This window comes from Oratosquilla oratoria, chromosome 12 (assembly GCF_046742065.1).
Source record: "Oratosquilla oratoria isolate Oo_2021 chromosome 12, ASM4674206v1, whole genome shotgun sequence".
Classification (NCBI taxonomy): domain Eukaryota; kingdom Metazoa; phylum Arthropoda; class Malacostraca; order Stomatopoda; family Squillidae; genus Oratosquilla; species Oratosquilla oratoria.
The window spans coordinates 64,034,319-64,054,001 of NC_134788.1; the positions used below are offsets into that span (position 1 = coordinate 64,034,319).

The 19,683-nt window shown below is 36.9% G+C and overlaps 1 protein-coding gene across 2 annotated transcripts; it reads right to left on the reverse strand.

Annotated features, from left to right (window-relative positions):
- Window positions 1–13,563: 13,563 nt before the first annotated feature.
- Window positions 13,564–17,458, reverse strand: LOC143031919 (zinc finger MYM-type protein 1-like). Of its 2 annotated transcripts, none has more exons than XM_076196287.1 (3): window positions 17,204–17,458; window positions 16,253–16,392; window positions 13,564–16,124 (listed from the first exon to the last, which is right to left on the reverse strand). In XM_076196287.1, exon 3 carries the CDS (start codon window positions 15,581–15,583, stop codon window positions 13,736–13,738), a length of 1,848 nt encoding a protein of 615 aa, XP_076052402.1. In that variant the 5' UTR covers window positions 15,584–16,124; window positions 16,253–16,392; window positions 17,204–17,458; the 3' UTR covers window positions 13,564–13,735. The 2 variants fall into 2 exon arrangements, with proteins under 2 accessions (XP_076052402.1, XP_076052403.1); XM_076196288.1 differs by having other exon boundaries at window positions 16,550–17,458.
- Between the last annotated feature and the right edge of the window lie 2,225 nt (window positions 17,459–19,683).

Sequence of the window (19,683 nt, forward strand, 5' to 3'; positions counted from 1 at the left end):
GGTGGAAATAGTGTCTGCATGCAATTCGCAGTTATCTTGAATAGAGACAAGACCTTCAACCAAATCCAATTTAGGACTCAACCCGGGACAATTGATTGAAACCTTTGTCTTGTTAGGGAAAAACAAGTAATGAGATCCTTGTATGTTACAATGAGGGATTTGGTCTACCATAATCTTTATGTAATTACAATTGTTCATAACAGACACATTCCTAACCAGAGAAGCTTCACATGAATTTTTCAAAGCTTCGCGGAACACAAAAATGGAAGAATGACAGAGGTAAAGATTCCTATTAAATCTTTTACACTCCTTCAATTTGTCATTAGAGATCCTGCTCTCCTTCAGATTGTCTACAGAAAGGATATAATTGATTGGGTCCACCACTGGAATATCTACTTCATAAAATGAACCATTTACCTTCAATGGGAAGGGTTTCAATTTGAATAAGTTAAATCTTAGGTTGGAAGAGAACGGGATTTCAATAATAACTGAAGTAACATTTAAATAAGAATTAAGCAATGGATAATATAATGCTACATTAGTTTCCTCAAAGAAAGGTTCAAAGTTCCAATCCTTCTTTGCTGACTTAATTATCTTTATAAGTTGAGGTATTGGAAGGAGAGAAGAAGTTACTTGACCCGAATCTGCCATAACTAAATCTTGTACAAAAGATTCCAACTGAACTTGCATCTCAGATCATTTCAAATGCATAGTATTGAGTAGCAAGAAAAGTTGCATTGTATTCTCTTGTTCACTTTGTTTCAAACTGAGATTCTCTAAGTTATCTGAAATATCAGAGATCATTTCCTCAATGTTTTTAATGCTTGTTTGTAAATCATCAATTTTTTCAACTTTCTCCTTTAATGTATTTATGGAAAATTTCAAGTCAGCAAGGAAGGCAAAATTGGCAATACCTAATCCAGCAAGAGCTCCTAAAGCCACTACTATTGCACTTTTCTTTTGTCTAACATTGCTTTTGAAATTTGAACCTATGATGTGCAATTTATCCTCTATTTCCTTTATTTTGTTTTCAAGTTTTCCCTTAGTATATTTATTTGAAATGTTCTGTTTTAACTCTTTTAAACTGAGATTAATGGAGTCCACATTTTCTTTAATTTTGGTTACATTTTTATAATCAAGAACTACTCTTACTACCTTATCCACCAAGATTAGGTTACCTTGATGATGTACCAATGCTCCAGGACGAATCGGATTCCAGTCCATGGCACTCACTATACTTAATATAATAATTATTGCAGCCCTCATCTGTAAAATACATCAAGATTAATATTCAACTCATCAAGAATACAGTCAAAGTTTTCCTTATACTCTTCAGTGTTGTCAACATTGATACAAAGAGTATTACTATAATTATCTTCATAGATCTGCAAGCTAATTTTCCTTATGTCATCTAAATGTCCTATCAATTCTTCTCTTGATTCTAAATGTTTAAGTCTAAATTTGTTCCCACCTGCAGAATCAATTACCCTATATGGACCAGTGTACCTTGGTGAAAGTTTATTATTGGGTGAAGTTAGTTTGACCATTACTAAATCTCCAATTTTCAATTCTAGTTTATGAGCTATTTTGTTTTGTTGTTCCTTCATCTCTTGTTGTTGTTGTTGTTGTTGTCGTTCCCTAGACTGTCTGTCCGAGCAGTCCCGTCTCCCCAAGGAAGGCCACAGCCGAAACTGGGTTTTCCCACAAATCCTTTATAGAGTGTATGTTGTGTTGTTTGCGTGCATGATTGTGTATAATGCAGTCTTCCATTATGTGTTGTATGGTATGGGGTGAAGTGTTACATCCTGGGCAGCTGTTCACAACACGGTCGTCCAGCCTCTTCTGGTAGCTTAGAAGTGCTGGGTGGTGACCGCATCGCAGTCTGGCCAAGTGGACTCTGTCCTTTCGTGGGAGAGAGGATTCAGAAGGGTGGATATCAGGGGGTCTGGCATGCAGCAGTGTGTTGTCTTTCAGTGTGGTAATGGAGCGGTGAGTGATATGATTATGAATATGTTTCCGGAGGCTGGTATTTGGTGGTTGTGGAGGAAGAGAAGAGAGTATCTGTGCGTAATAAAGGTCTTTGGGTGTAGTTTTAATGTTTCTTGGTGTGTGTGGGTGTTCTGCTATGTAGTGTAGCGGGTGTGATGTGTTTGTGGTGGCTGCAGCAAGTGTTTGTGTGCCTCTCATGTCGAGGTGGTCCTTGACTTTGAGGACTTTTGTTTCATGGTGTAAATGGTCTGTAGGTGTTGTATTTGTGCAGCCTGTAATTGTTTTTAGGGCTTTGTTTTGTATGATTTGAAGGGTGTTGTGGTGTGTCTCACTGAGATTAGGAGCCCATGCAGGACTCGCATAATTCATCACTGAGCGTATGCATTGTTTGTATATTGTTATATTAGTTTCTTTGTTTTGTCCAAATGTTGTTCCAGTGATTGACTTAAGTGCGCTAAGTCTAGGTGTGCATTTGTTTTTTATGTTTGTGAGGTGTTGTTTGAAAGACATGGATGTATCGTATGTTACACCAAGAGTTTTCGGTGTGTTTGTGTGTGGTATTAGAGTGTTGTTGATGTAGAGATGAGGTATGTATTTGTGTTCTTTTGTCCAGTTGGTGAGAAGTGTTGCTGTAGATTTGGTTGGAGCTATTTTGAGTCTGTTTGTGATGAACCATGTGTTGAGTGTGTCAAGGTAAGGCTGGATTATTTCTGCAGCTTTGTCTGTGTTACGATGTGTGCATGTGATTGTTATGTCGTCTGCGTAGGAAGAGATTTGTATTTCTGAGGTGTCTGGTGTGGGTAAGTCATGCATGTATAGATTAAATAATGTGGGGGATAGAACTGAGCCCTGTGGCTCTTGTAAATAGACCTGCATATGTTTCCTAACTCTTTGGTGAATACTTTGAAGAATATTTATCCTATTTGATATATAATCATCCATATTATATATGAGCTTCTGCTCTGCAGTCAACATTTCATATGGCAGAATTTTGTCCTCCCCAAAAATTATAAAATGAGGTGTATCACCAGTTGCTACATTAATTTGATTGTTCAGGGTACACTTAACACAAGGAATCCAAATATCCCAAGTTACAAGTTACAAACTAAGATGTTAGGTGTAGTAAAATTACAGATTATCTGATCATAGATTACGGAAGCAATAGTTTCAGCTTTCTTATTGATTATGGGTTGTAATATACAGAATCTTGAAAAATAATCAATAGCAACAAATAGATATTTAAAGCCGTTCTCTGACATAGGTAATTCTAATGTGTCAATGTGAACTCTTTCCCAAGGTTTCTGTGGAATGGGATAGGTGAGTATAGGAGCAGGTTTTGGTGTATTTCCTTTCACCTTTACACATTTTACACACTTTTCTATATAATCATATATAGATTTCTTCATACCTGGCCAAAAGTATTTAAGTTGTGCTTGTCTATAAGTTTTATCCTTTCCAGGATGTGAACTACAATCACTATCATGAAGTAACTTCAATATCTCATTTACAAGAGTTTGTGGTATAACCAACTGATTTACTTGACCTCTAGAAATATCTTTCCCATTTACAAATGTTTTCCTATACAAAATTCCATTAATCAAATGAAATTCCTCTATCTTATACCCCTTTGGTAGCTTTGGAGGATCTCCTCTTGGGTTCATCAAATGCTTGATTATTGAATCACATGTCTCATCATCTCTCTGTTCTCTTATTAGCATTTCTTCATCTAAAGTTACTAATTCTTCTATACTACAAACAAAATTAATCAACCCAGTCCCAGTCATTGGTTGACTAATGTTTCTAGAAAGTGGATCTGCTACATTCCTTCTACCCTGATGCAAATTCCTGGACAGTGGAAGAAGGTGGTAGATGAGGTGGTGTGGGTAACACGTACCTTAAGTGATTGATGAAGGGAGGGGGAAGATAGCTGCAGTTGGGGAACCGAAGTCCAGGCGATTTGTATCACATCTCGGGACCACTCGCCTTCCCTCCAAGGCAAGCGTGAGAGTAAATCAAAGAGGGGGGAGGGGTATGATGGGACAACTCATTAAGTGAACCGTCCTAGGCTAATGAAACCCAGAACTCCTATTGTGAGTTTTAATGAATTAAATAATTAAACACTAGAAATATATCTTGATTAAATAAGGGTTTTAACAGTTGGATTTCATACATACATCCTATCTATTCCCTGCGCGCGTTCCTAGCTTAAGAAATTGTTAAAGTATTAGTACTTAATAAGTGTCTTGCTTGTGGAGACGTCTTCAATTAGCGTGGTCTCCTGCTGAGCTCCAACCGGCGCCGCTTCGTTTTGGTGGGGGCGAGGGGTGGACGGCCTGGGCGGGCGCTGTGATGGGCTTGTAAGTCACTTCATCGACGTATTCCCGGTCAATCGCACTACACTCAGAGTTTTTGCTTGAGGGGTTTATACCCAAATAATCGACACTCGATTTGCTCACAAGGATGTAAATCCCCAACAGTCACATGAGGGAGGAAAGGACACGATTGGTCTTCCGAGAACGAGCGGTCTGACCTCCTTTGATGAACTCGATGCTTAGACTGCCTGTGTCCTGCGGCAGGTCAGGTCACGATGTCCGCTAGCCGGCTTCCGACGTTGCCAATAGTTCTACGTCTCCGTCCCTAGTTGTGAAGGGTACTACGAATAATGTTCATGTGGGAGGTGACACAGTTGCAATTGTTCCTTGAGGTAGACACTGTTCACGAGCGGGTTAGACACAATCCTAATTATTCTAATTGCCTAGCTTAAAACAAATATGTGGCAGAGCGCAGGGGGGGGGAGGGGGTGTGTTTGGGCGCTTTGTTTGGGCGCGAAAACCGTTGAGCTTGGTTCTGAGAACACAAATCAAAAGGGGGGGTGTGTCTAGATAATTAGAAGTCTCTCCCTTCGTTAAGGCACTGAAATTGATTGTCAAAAATGACATGACAGATGAAGAGGATAACGAGGAGGAGAAAGGACAGGATGTAGCTACTAGAAGTCTTAAGGACTCTGGTAATTCCCCCGAGTATAGGGAACGAAGGGCTGAAACGGTGAGAAAACAGACGAGAAAATGGGAAGGGGGGACAGCGAGCCGGGTGTCACAATTTAAAAAATTGTGACATACCCGGAATATATTCAAATTGAACTTCATAGCACTGAAGTATCGTAAACCATCTAGCAAGTCTGCCTCTAAGATTCTTATGCTTAAATAAGTTCTGAATAGCTGTGTGATGAGTCAAAACTCTGATGGGATACCCTAGGATCATATCCCTAAAACTTTCTAAAGAATAAATTACTGCTAAAGTTTCTCTTTCTGTTATAGAGTAGTTTCTCTCCGCACTATTACAAAGTCTTGATGTGTAAGCTATGGGTTTCAAAATTCTATTTCTCTCTTGCATGAGTATGCCTCCTAATCCTATGTCAGACGCATCAGTACAAAGAATAAATTCTTTTTCATAGTCGGGAAAAATTAAAATAGGTGAACTCGTGAGTTTCTCTTTCAACTTGTCAAAAGCTTGCTGTTGTGCAGGTCCCCATATGAACTTTGAGTCCTTTCTTAACAAAGAACTTAGTGGACTAGCAATGTCAGCATAACTTTGAATGAATTTTCTATAATATCCTGTTAATCCCAAAAAGCTCCTAACCTTGTCTACATTGGTCGGAACTGGAAAATTCTTGACAGCGTCAACCTTTGAATTTACTGTACTAAGTCCGTGTCTGTCTATCTTATGTCCTAAGTAAATGACACTGTGTTGCAAGAACTTATATTTTTCAAGTTTTACTTTTAACCCTGCTTCTCCTAGTCTTGAGAATATCAAATCTAATTTCTTAAAGTGCTCCACTGCAGTCTGAGAAACTATTAGAATGTCATCTAGAAATACACTGGCAGTGTTTCCTAACAATCCATCTAGAATAGTATTCATTAATCTCATATAAGTTAATGGACTATTACATAACCCAAATGGCATTCTCTTGAACTCATAATGTCCTGTTGTAGTAGAAAATGCTGTGCACTCTCTTGAATCTTCATGCAATTCTATTTGCCAAAAAGCTGATTTGATATCTATAGTACTAAAATATCTATTCTCAGTTCCCAAACTTCTCAAAATGTCACCGATAATGGGTAATGGTAACCTGTCACGAATGGTGTGCTTATTCAATTCCCTGTAATCAATAACTGGGCACATAGTCCCATCAGACTTTGGTACTAAGATCAGCAGGAAATTCCACTCACTTTTACTATGTTCAATAATATCCTGTGATAACATTTCAGTGATGAGTTTATCTACTACAGCTAATTTAGAGTGAGGAACTCTAGACTGGTATGTAGATAGGTTGTGTTCCTGGTTTTAACTTAATGTGATGTTTTAAAACATTTGTTTTGCCTAAGGCGTCCCCCGGCAAAGCAATTTTTTTTTTTTTTTGTGTGTGTTTCACAAGCAAAGCAAATAAACCTTCATCCAACTCATGGCAATTAGTTGATTGTAATAATTCTTTATATCTATTTCTTAAGTCTATTCCTTCTTGAACTGAACAAATTGATGAAGTTGGTAATTCTATCTCCTCACTAGTCTCATTTAAAATCTTAATAGGTTTAGTACACACCTGAATACATCCTATTTGTATACCTTTCTTTAAAACTATCTCTTTATTCATAGTATTAATTACTAATACTTCTACTCTGTTCTTATTTGTCTCATAAATCCCTGAGTCCCACTTCAATCCTTGAATTTTAACTAATTCTGGGACTTTAATTATATCAGAGTCTACATTGATTCCTTTCAAACACACTTCAACCTTATTAATTGACATGGGATGTAACAATGTCGACCTTGTTACTCCGCAATCTGCAATTATCAAGGCTTCTGTAGTTGATAATTTAGTAATCTCTGGGATTTCCTGAACTTCTGAGTTGGGTTCACAAATTGTTTTACCTTCTGTAGGGTTGGACCGCTCGGTCTCGCTATCTAAGATAGAAATGTTATCTAAGGATTCATTGATTCCTGTCACTGGTCTTAAGTCTGGTTGATTTAAGAATGGGATTAACTGTGACTTCACTAAAATTCCTAAGTCAGCAGGACAAATTACCATGTTTTCTTTTCTCATAGTTGCAAATCCTATCAATAAATCTCCTGGAAAAACAGACTCTTCTACCACTATCACTGGGATGTACAAATGTTCATTTGTATGTAAGGCAACTTCTAGTTCCACCTTACCTAATTTTTTTAAACTGATTTCCAGTTACACCTTGCAATGAGTAACGGATTGGTTCCAACATTTTCACTCCAGGGTTCAAATGGTGTAAAACTTTACTAGTAATTACATTAACTACAGACCCTGTATCAATTAAAAATTTGAATAGGCTTATTGAACACTTTACCCGCAATGAGAGGTCCTACAGAAGTTTTACCAACAGTAATTATCAGTTTGTCAGTTTCTTTCATCTCCCTTGCATTCCCATATTTAACACAATACCGCCTATCGGTATATATATGGGGAGGTCTGAAATTGTTTATTCTGTGTCTGGGGGTTTTCCTCTTAGCCCTGGGGGTACCCGAAAATTCCGGCACTCATGAGTCCTATGACCTATTCTATTATGATAAATACAGAATGGAGGGTTCCTACATTGATACTCATGGTGTCCTTCGTATTTACAATTTCTGCAAATAATCACATAAAAACATTCTTGTGCTTTGTGTCCCCATGTATTACAATTAAAACATAGGATTCTGGTATCCCTATCCCTAGATGGACTTCTAGCATGTCGCCTATGTCCTACTTCGGTTTTCTTAAACTCTCTAGAGTTCCTATTTTGGCTTTGTTGATTTATAGGCATTACATATGGGTTTATTGTTCTGGTTTCACTGTATCCTTGAAGAAGATAATCTACTTCTCCTAAACTTATATTTGATTTTAGATCCTTGTACAGCCTTTCTGCTGTTAAGTCATCAGAATTCTTTGCCAATAAGCTAAATGTAATAAATTTGATTACCTGTGAGATTTTCATCCTATCACTAGATCTTTCTATCCAGTCTGAATCTTTCAAGATAGAATTCATGTCTTTTGACCATCTATCTAATCTAGCTAAGTACTCTGTGTCAGTTTCACTTGTCCTAACTTCCTTAATCATTTTTACCAATGACCTAATAGGATCCTGATCACATTTAGACATAAAATGTTTGATGAATGCCTTTTTGTAATTCTCATATTGATTTATTTCTTCCATTTGCTGGAAGTTAATGACAAACCTAGCCCTTCCATGCTCTGGATCGATATTCTCCTTGAGAATCTCTATCTTCCGGTTCTCATTCGTAATGTTTTTACTCACTATAAGAGTGTCTATGAGATTGAGGAATTTATTAACCCCATAGCTATTAGATAATCCAGTAAATTTTGGAATAGAGACATTGGAGGTATGGATTTCGTGTCTCAACACGTTAGAATTCTGAGAGGTACTCATACTAATTACTAATACCTTGCTTTAGCCTGGCTGCTTGCGATGTCGCTTCGTGATGTCAACTTCTATCTTGACGTCCTTCTACGGCCTTGTCATTCGTCAGCGACGTTGTTCCTCAGCTCCATCACACACTCTGCCTTGAAGACCGCCTTGTAGATGATGATCACCTTGAAGAATCTTGAAGAATGCTTGTTCCAATCGTAGTAGTTACTTGAAGTTGTAGATTTCTCTCGTAGTCGACCTTGGAACCAATACACTCTTGATTTTGGTTGTTTTGTTCCCGTAGACTTCCTCGCACCAGTTCTTTGTTCACCAGTTTATCTAGCACCACTTCTCTTCGGAGGTGTTTAACACTCAGTTCGTCGCACCGCTGTTCACCACTTTCACCTCCCTTGTAGTCACTGTCACCACCACTGTCAGACCTCTTCCTCTATTTTGTTAATAGTCACTTAATTTCCCCTCACGTCTTTTCTTATAAGTTTTCCAGTCCTTTTTAAGCAGTAGGCCCCATGCCTAGTTTCCTTTAGTCTCGCTAGTTTCCAAGTTCATTAGGCCCCATGCCTAGTTCTTGTCATGTACTTCAAATCAGTCCTGGGGTAAAGAAATTGGTACTTTTCTTCCCTCATTGTAATTTCACAGTCTTGGTACACTCAGGATCTCTCCCTCTCGTCTGCTCACACCGTCTCTCGAGATCCCCGTATCCTACGCTAAGCTACCTTCGTCTGACGTCACTAATTTTTCTAATTCAATTTCCTCTGACCTCTCAAATAAATGTCACTCCTTATGGGCGTGACTTTGAATTCATGCACCAATAGTTTTTCCTCCTTCTCCACCTTTTCTCCAATCCGGAAAGCCGTTACAATGTCACTAGCAATATCGTTTACCTCAGCATTGTCAAACGAAGAATAACTTGCGCTTACAGTTTTGATTACATCATCGATTATAAAACAGTCACCACCGTCGGCGTGTTTACATAGACATAACGTCGCCTTCAATGTTATCAAACAGTAGGCGTCGAGTCTGAATTGTTGACTCAGCATGTATTTCACCTGATTACCATTCGTACAACTACCGGCCTCTTACATATTGTCCACCATTTTCTGCTTTTCATCAGCTGAGATACGATCGTCGAACAGGGAAAGTCCCAAAGCTTCCTCTGAAATATACAAAAGATGGCGTTTAAAAGCTGTGAAGGTGTCATATTTTGTCATTGAACTTCGAATCGTTTGTTTGTTTGCGCGTCATACTCTGTCTGTCTGGCTACGTCGTTTGTTTTGGTTGCGCGTCATACTTGGTAAACTGTAGAGGAAGCTGACTAGCTACGTCGTCGCATTCTGTCTGGTACACTTACTTTTTCTTCGACTAAAATTCGCTTCCTTTCTAACTTTCTCTTCAACTACATCTTCTCATTTCAGTTTACCTCCCACTAAAGATTTTTCCGTTTTTCCACCTTTCTCTACTACTACGCCTCCTACCATTTTCTAAACTTTCGTTGGTGATCCTAATCCTAACCCCGGCGTCAAGCGCTGCCCTCCAAGCTCCCGGTCCAGTTCTCCCAAGCCACGACAACAAATAAGCCCCTAATCGCTCGCAATTCGCCCGGTGGCAATAGCCCTCTTTTATACACTACTATCTTTTCATTTTCCTACAGACATTCTTCCCCTCCCACAAAACCCGATCCCGCGCAAGCGAGGTGGTCTTTCCTTGGAATACAGAATCCAGAATTCTGTCTGGGACCGGTTAGAGAAACAGTCGTGACTCTCCTCGTAAGTTGCTTCCTTCCCTTACTTGTTCCATTATGTGGTCTACTCATATGATGAGTCCTACATGTTCATTATATATATATATATTGCGTAAACTATATATTGTAATGTATTTCCAAGTGTTCTAGTTGATTAAAGCTTGGGAGTAGCTACCAAGTCTTATTATTATGACAGAAGGCAACCTTGGCAAGTTTTTCATTTGGGATTCCATGTTGCATGAGTTTCATCATATCCATATCATTCTTGGCAGCATAGGGACCGATTGGTTTCAGGTTTCAAGAAGACATTCTTGGGAATCGATGGACCTGCAGATATAGCACCCGACTTCTTTCTTTTGGGGTGGCTGTGAATTTGGAAGGAGTCATCTGCAGAGGACTCTGAAGACGAACTGGAATCAGCTAGTGTTGATGAGCTGACGACTTCGACGGTTAGTAGTTTTTCCGCCTCAGATTTCTTCTTGCGTTTGTCTTCTACTTCAGCCCTTTTCTTTTTCTTTTCAAGAGACTTTAAATGATCCATGTCAATAGGACCTTTCATAGTCAGGCTCGTAGATTCCTATTAGCGCTAGAATTTTCAATTGTCTCGAAATTCATGAGGCAGAGGGGTGACTTAGCTAATTTGGAAACCGATATTTAAAAAAATATACGCCATAAATTGTTGCATAAACGTATTTAAAATTAAAAACATGACTCATAATGTTACAATTTTTACTTACTGGTGTGTGATAAGGCTTTGTTAATTTAATTATAAGGTAAAACTAAAAATAGGCAATTATTTTCTAATTATTTTTACTGAAGTAACTATGAGCAGTAAAAATAAGAGGATATCGATTTGGGTTTGTGCATTTTATCTGAGAGTGTTGAAAAATAATGGATATCACTGTCACGTCCTGTATATGAAGATAATCAATGAGATAAAAAATAACAACAGTGGTGGCGGACGTACGAAGTTTTGTAAAGAATAGCCTCTTAGATCTGCTGGGAGCTATTTTCAAACAAATATGACTAATTATACGTGTGCCGTGGCAATCTGCACGTCAGATTTCAAGAAAAAATAAGAGGGAGACAAAGTTTATCGTATCGAAAAAAATTAAGTTTTCGATGCAAAATTATATTTTCGATACATTACATGGATTTGCCTATTGCTTGGTGCATTCAAATGAAAGTATGTATCAGTATACGTCCATTGAAGTCGGTAGAAAATGACAAATTGCTTGGCTTGATACAATTATAGGCTGTTTTAGGAATATCATCTGTGATTATAAATAGAGGCTCAAACAATGCTATATGCCGTTTGCAATCATGAAATTAATTGACTTAAATTTCAGACACAATAATGTACAACGATACACCTCTGTAAGCTTATAAAAGTTGCCCAAAAAAATATTTATTTTCCGGCAAGAATTACAAAATCTGGCGGTGTCTGGTATCAACTTGCTCACTGCGAAAAGTCTAATTCCAACCATGCTTGACTGGGAACGATCCTCTCGTTGGCTCGACAAGAAGGCTTTATCTTCTTCATTTTTCATCATAATCAGCGTATCTTTGTGAGCAACGTCAAAGATTTCATCTAAGTCCTCACAAAACATTTGTTCCTTCATGCGCTGATTCTCCGAATCCCGCAGACGATTCCTCTTGAGACCTTCGTATTTCGTAACCAGGTCTATAAGCTTCTTTTTGGCGTAAAATAGCGTTGTTGTAGGGATTTGGGCCTTCACCCAGAACAAAAAAAAATGCTTTCACAAATGCCTTCGTGCTCTCGGAGTTCGTGCACTTCAAGTCGAGGTGATGGTAAAAGAAGTGTTTTAGGACTTGACCATTGGACGGGAGTCTGGAACCAGTAAGTTCTTCCTCAGAATGTCCAAGGAGCCAAACTGATGCTGCACGACGTCTAGCCATTTCAAAGTTCACCTGCGTTCTGCAAGAATATGAGAAGAGAAAATTAGGTGATGAGTCATTGATAAGGTATTTTTTTGCATGGGCTTAAAAAGTGAACAATATGAGCAACCTTTAAGTCTTCACAGATCATTCCATAATTTGGCACAAATTCAGCTTATATAATTAGGAAATGGGGCAACTTGCAGCTGAAAGTATACACGCACTTTGCAATTTTACCATATGGGTTTGAAACACCCTAATATATATATATATGTACATATATGCATATATATATGTACATATATGTGTATATATATGTATATATATGTACATTGTAACGTAATATTAGATATTACGTCATATGTGTAATTATGTTATAGAATTGTGTTCCTTTGTATTACATAACTATGTTCATATTTCTTGTCTGTGTATGTATTGTAACAATGTTAAGCAGTAACGCCCGTCCACTATATGTAATCTTGCCTACGTGCGGAGAAAGGTGCGCACTCTTGTAGAACAAACAGACAAGCGAAATCCTGAATAGTTCGGAGCGCACAGATTTGACAGTTACTAAATAAGTAGATTGTTCAAGCGAGTCGAGGGTCTTAAAACTACCCATGTTGACGTGTGTTAACTTACCCTCCTCCCCCCCTTTCGCTCACCCGCACCCTTAACCGGAAGTATCCCGCTTCCGGTCCAATGGTATATAAGCGGTGGAAATCGCTCACACCTTGTCATTTCTCGCATATCGATCTCTTGATAAAAATACAAGTTTGGACTCATGAGACGATTGGTGTGAAGTGATCACCCTTTTTGCCTACATTACGTGTCTGATATACATTGCATTACTTTATACTTATATTTGTACTTATTACTTATTTTGATGCATGTTCCTGATCTCTTTGTACTTAGATAGTACCATATTGTATACGTATCTTGTTTCTTATTTGAACGATAATTTCCATATTCTTATAATCGTGTAACGGTCCCATTGACCCTACTGCCCATTCTCTTTTGTGTTGATTGCCTGTAAATATTTTCCATATTAATAATTTCGTTTACTAGTTTTATCGCTAGTTTAATATTCCTTTCCTGGAATCTTCTTTGTTACCTTTACTTCTAGTCTTACGAATTATCTAGGCCCTGACCAGATAGTTCAGTCCTACAGTGGCTTCTAGAAGTGAGCTGGTTCTTAAGCACTTATCCGTTATACGTAACGTCTCTTCACTAACCAGCCCGTCCCGTAACAATATATATATATATATATATATATATATATATATATATATATATATATATATATATATATATATATATATATATATACAGGGCCGTTTCTAGCTTTGTGGGGGCCCTAGGCAAAAGTTAGAGAGATAGACAGGTTGGTATTTCATTTATACCTGTAAAGTTTGCCAAACAGTAATTAAACGACTTTTATATCTTTTGATGGTGTTAAAGGATGCAAGTAACTATTACACCATCTTTATTTATTTAAACATTTATTTTAACTTAACATCAGTCTCTGAATACAAACCACACTTCAAAATATTGGTAACTTAACATCAAAGTCTCTGAATACAAACCACACTCCAAAATAGTAGTAACTTAACATCACAGTCTCTGAATACAAACCACCAACTGCATTGTATTGGGCTCAAAATCTCTGCTTTCTGGCTTTTTTACTAGCAAAATCATCAATGATGTCTTCATACAACACGTCTTTCCCCACTTCATGGTTGATGCTGATTATTGCAAGAACACTGAGTCGCTCCTGCCCCATAGATGATCTTAAATAGGTCTTGATGAGTTTCAGCTTCGAAAAGCTCCTCTCTGCTGAGGCCACAGTCACAGGCAGAGTACAGGCAATTCTCAGTGCAACCCACAGATTGGGATACAATTCCTCAAAATGTTTTTTGTGGATAAAGGTGAGGAGCTCAAGAGCAGTCATTTCGTCTGAGGGCAAACTTGGTAAGTGCTTAACTTCCATAGCCAGTTCCTTTCCATCAATGTCACTTTCATTTCCAGAGGTTAATGTCTTGCATAGTTTGTCACACTGGTTGTTCAATGACTGATCATCCAGTTTCTGGAAATTAAGCAGCATTCCAAATTGGTCTCTTACTTCACTCAGAGTTTTAAATCTATCAGTTAAGGATTGAATGGTAGTGTCAACAACAACATTAAAGAATGTCATTTCTAGCCTCTTCATTGCATCTGCAATGGGCTCATCTGCGGCCTCATAAGCAAAGTGTCTTTTTGTACTTCTTAATCTCTTTTCTTTGAGTACAGCCTCTACATTCATTTCCTCACACATATCTTTAGCAGAGACTTGAGCTGAAGTGAACCCAATTCTTCTGTAGTTAGTCAGAGATGTTTTCGCTTTAGTAAGGAGATCAACTGCCACATCAAGCTGCATTTTAGGAGACTGCAGGAGCTTACTGACATGGTTCACAATGTGTAGAATGTCATACCATATGACTGTGCAAATGATAAATCGGTATGACCCCACCTCTTCTGCCAGACTTTGGGCTTCAACCTTGGTCAGAGGATCAGACATTTCCCTGACCTTCAACAAAGCTTCCCTTATATTAGAGGCCTGATACCGCACAGCTTCTATGCTATTAATACGGCTCTCCCATCTTGTGTCACTCCAGGTCTTGAGTGCAACAGTGACATAATCTTTTAGGATTGCCCATCTTTGTGGTGAGGCTGAAAATAGGTTGTACAGTTTCTGAACAGTGCCGAAATAGCTAGTGGCATCTATTGAAGCTGTTGCTGCATCAGATATCATCAAGTTTAGGGAATGTGCTCCACATGGAACATAGAGTGCACGAGGGTTCTTCTCAAGAAGTCTGGCTTGAACTCCTTTGTTTCTCCCTTTCATGTTGGCACCATTATCATATGATTGTCCTCTGCAATCTTCAAGGAGAATATTCAGTTCCGTCAATTTCTTTATAATTAGAGATGACAAACCAAGACCTGTTGTTTCAGAAGCTACAAGGAACCCCATAAAATGTTCCTTAATTTCTGGTTTCTTATCCATTTTGACAGTCCTTATGACGACTGACATCTGTTCTTGATGGCTTACATCGGGAGTACAGTCCAAAATAATTGAATAATATTCGGATTGTTTAACTTCAGTCACCATTGTGTCCATTATTTTAGTACTGATTGAAGCAATAAGTTCATTTTGGATGATATTTCCAAGGTAGCTGGAATGACTGAACTGGCCACTCTCAACACGCTCAATGTGCTGCTTCATGACAGGATCAAATTTAGCAAGCAGCTCCACCTCTTTTAGAAAATTCCCATTATTCTGCTGGTGTAACGTGTTTGATGAACCTCTAAATGCAAGATTTCTCTCGGCTAAGGATTGGACAATGGCGATTAAGCGAGTCAGGACATCTCTCCAGCGCCTCTTTTCAGCCTCCAATAGTGTTCTTTCAGCTTGGTCTATTGTCTTTCCAGTTTGCAAACGGAGTTGTAAATCTTTCCAGGTTGCCATGTGCGCTATGTGTGCTGGACTGCTTTCATGACTTTTCAAAATTGTGCCTATGTTTTTCCAGTCTGTCAGTCCTTCTGTCACTAACTTTTGTTCTTTGGTTGAAAATAATTTACAACAAAAGCAATAGAGAGCATTTTTTTTTTTTTTTTTTTTGAGTAGATAAGCCAAGTCCGCTTCATCTCTTCTCCATTAACCAATGTTCTACAAAAATAATGATAATGAAAACTTCTTCCGTCTTCTTTTTTGGGAAATGTGAAATCAGAACTAATCTGAAATGGCCCTCTACCTACTGCATCCGTTCTAAATGCATCAGACAGAATAGTTGGCCAGTTAGCAGGATCTAGTGGTTTAGAATAAATGGGAGGCTGCTCAGGAGTAGATGATGCCTTCTGTGGTTCTGGGGAATGTGGTGGTCTTGGTGGCAGTACAGCTTCCTGGACAGATCCTGATGAATGTGATGGCACTGGAGCATCCTGTTCAGGAAGTTCAGAATATTCCTCTGGCTTGCTGTCTGGAGCTCCAATATATTTTAGAATTGATCCTGCAAAATTACAAATTTCCTTAGATGATTAGGCGTTAGTCTAAAATAATACTCACCATTCAGAAAACATAATAAAACCAAACTTTAATATGTTTCTTTAAATTATTAAATAAACGATAATGAATTACCTTTTTCTTTTGACCATTTTTCTTCGTCAAATTTCTTTTTCTTTCGTTTCTCTGCTCCGCTGAGATAAATTCGTTTTGATGCCATTACGGGAATGATGATTGGCGAGTCTTAGAGTCTAATGTAGGCCTAGCACAGAAATCTATTAAGTGAAAACCTTATAAATACATGGAATCAATTTTACATACACGATATTCGAGTAGAACAAATATGATTAATTTTATCAGTGTAGGCCTAACACAGATATCTGTAAAGTGTAAACCTTTTAAATACCCCTTAATAAAAATAATTCTACATACACGAAATTCGGGTAGACCTGAAAGGTGAACAGATGGGTGATTGTTGAGCCTGTGGTTATCTTAATATTGTATACGAACTAGAGAAACGGACCACACGACAAACGGAATAGAATTAATTTATTTCTGTCACTTCCTTTTGAGCTCACCTCGGTCCTGCCATCTAGTGTTTTTTTTTTTTTTTTTTTTCATTAGGTAGGTGAAGTGAGAAAATAAATAATCATAATTTGATAATAAAGAAATAAGCGAATAAATGAATAAGGGATTGGATAAAATATCGATACAAAATAAACAAAATTGAACATATGAACATATATGAACATTGAATATTGAAAAAGGTGGAAAAGGTAAACATTCCATAGAATACAAACATTTCCTATTGTGCATACAAATATAATAAAAGGAATTCCAACTTACAGTCACAGAACACACAAACTTACAAATTTACACTATTAGAAGCTAAGCATGATGCGACCAAAGAGTAAACAAGAACGCTGGTGATGCCAATTCCAGTGACAATTAAAGCCAAACAATTGGACAAAGAATAGTAAGCTAATGGCCAAAAAGAGTTTGTAATCAACAATTAATAACATCTGTAGCCATAAGTCCTAGCTTAGTGAACACATAAATGGATAAATAAAGCCAATTAATGCTTACCATATTATATCTTTAGATTAAATAAGATGTAGGTGATTTTTAACAAGATAGTATTTTTAGCAGACGATCAAAACATTTCAAACAATAACAAACACTGCAAGAGGCATATTGTTTATTTGCGTCGGCGGGCGGGAGAGGCACAGGCTCATATTTGACCTTCGGTAGCGTTACCTAGCCAATGGGCCGGCCGGGGGCCCCCTGGTAGGTTGGGGGCCCTAGGCAATCGCCTATACCGCCTATAGCTAGAAACGGCTCTGTGTATATGCGTATATGCTGGCTGGCTGGCTGGCTGGCTGTATTAAATCCGTGTTTGTTTTATGTCACTTGGGTAGAGACTACCAAAATATAAATATAATTTTGGTTCGAAAACACTAAATAAAATCTATATCGGTGAATTAAAAAACAAACGTAATAAACAGCTTCCTATACAATCTGTGTCATAATTAGTATAAGCAATGAAAGTCGGTTAAGAATTCTTAAATGCTCTTTGTATGTTTCAGAATCCAGATAAATGTCTTCACTTGAGACATCTGCGCTATTTGCATATGCTTAAGCCTCACAGTTGCGTCACATAAATAGCTGATTGAATAAATAGTTCAATGTTTACATGAATAAATAAGTGGATGAATGAATAAACAACTAGATAAATAGATTAATTAACAGATAAGCAATCAAAAATAATAAACGCATGAATGAGTAAACAGATCATAAATAAAAATATGAATGAATTAATAGATATTTGAGTAAAGAGATAAATAAATAAGAATATACACAAATAACTCAATGAATATATAGATAAAGAAATCAACAAAATAATAGCCTATTAGATATTTAATGAATGATTCGATAGATAAAAACACAAAAAGTAGAAAATTAAATGAATAAATAAACAGGTACATAAACAATTGAATAAGTCAGCAAATAGATAAATAAGTAAATAAATTAATTAATAAAAATAATAAATGAAAAGATAAATAATGAAATAAAGATAAGTAAATATACTTATAAATGAATGATTATATAAATAAATGAATAGATATAATTGGTACGGCTCGTGACTATATACATCTATAATTTATTAATCATTATTTCTGATATACTAAATATTAAATATTAATTACAATATACAATTTTATATCTATTGTCTATCATTTATCATTTATGACATGTTATTTATTTATTATACATAATTTATCATCTTATATTTGCTATTGGTTATTTATGATTTATTACTTATTATCTATTATATATCATTTGCTGTATATCATTTACTACCTATTAATTATTCATCACTTAGCACTTATTATTAATTGTTTATAATGTATTATTTATCATATTTCATTCATTGTTCAATATCTATTATCTGTTCTGTACTAAATGTTATTCGCTATTTATTATATTTCATTAGTTATATATTATATGTTATTTATTATATTACAATTAAGAAATTATAAATCACTATTTCTAATTGATTGTATATTGTTTATTATATATTATCTCCCATTCATTATATATTATCTATCATCTATTATATATTATTTGTTATTTCTTTTTATATGTATTATTTAACATTTGTAATTTATTATTCATCATTATTTGTTTTTAATATTCATTATTTATTATATGTTATTATTTGTAATCATAAGTTATTTGTTATTTATTATTTGATATTTCATGTTTATTATTCATTACTTAGTATCATACCGTTATATTATATGTTATCTATTAATTACTATTATTCATTTTTAGTATATATATATATATATATATATATATATATATATATATATATATATTGTTATTATGTTATTTAATATTTATTATTATTATATAAAATTTTATTCATATAATTATTTGGTTTTTATAATTTATTAGTTTCTTATTAGTTATCAATTGATACTTATGATTTATGATATGTTATTTTCTACATATATATCTATATACCAAAGGCTTTTTCCCCCTACATGGGGGGTAGTCAAAAAGAAAAAGGCATAGAAACCACTCCCACCCATTCCATTTCCTATATATTCCACTCCCCTCCACCCTCCTCCCTCCCTCTTATCTTGGCACCTCCTGGATGACGGGTCATCCCTGCATCCTGTCCACTGCCCTGGGTCAGAAGCAGTGTCGCAAGACACAGCACATCCACAGCAAGGCCGCTTCATAACTTCGGCGACCCCCCCCCTCTTCGTCCCCCCATGCAGAAAAGGAGAAGACGGGGAGAAATCCCTTCGGGCTGCGTCAGATTTTTTCTCATACATACTTCTTCACCCCCCATCCCCCACCCACTCCCCCTCATGCATCACAGTATCATCTATACACAACCCCTCTCCATTCACCCCTATCTTCTGTCCTCTCCCGTCCTTCCTCCACAGACATTCCTCTCTTTTGTAATGCCCCTTTCACCCGATCCTTCCATCTCATCCTAGGACGCCCCCTCATATTCACTCCTTCCACCTCTGCCTTCCACACCTCTTTTA

Coding starts and splice junctions, on each gene's coding strand:
- LOC143031919 (XM_076196287.1), bottom strand. CDS start 15,583: ATGGCAACCTGGAAAGATTTACAACTCCGTTTGCAAACTGGAAAGACA.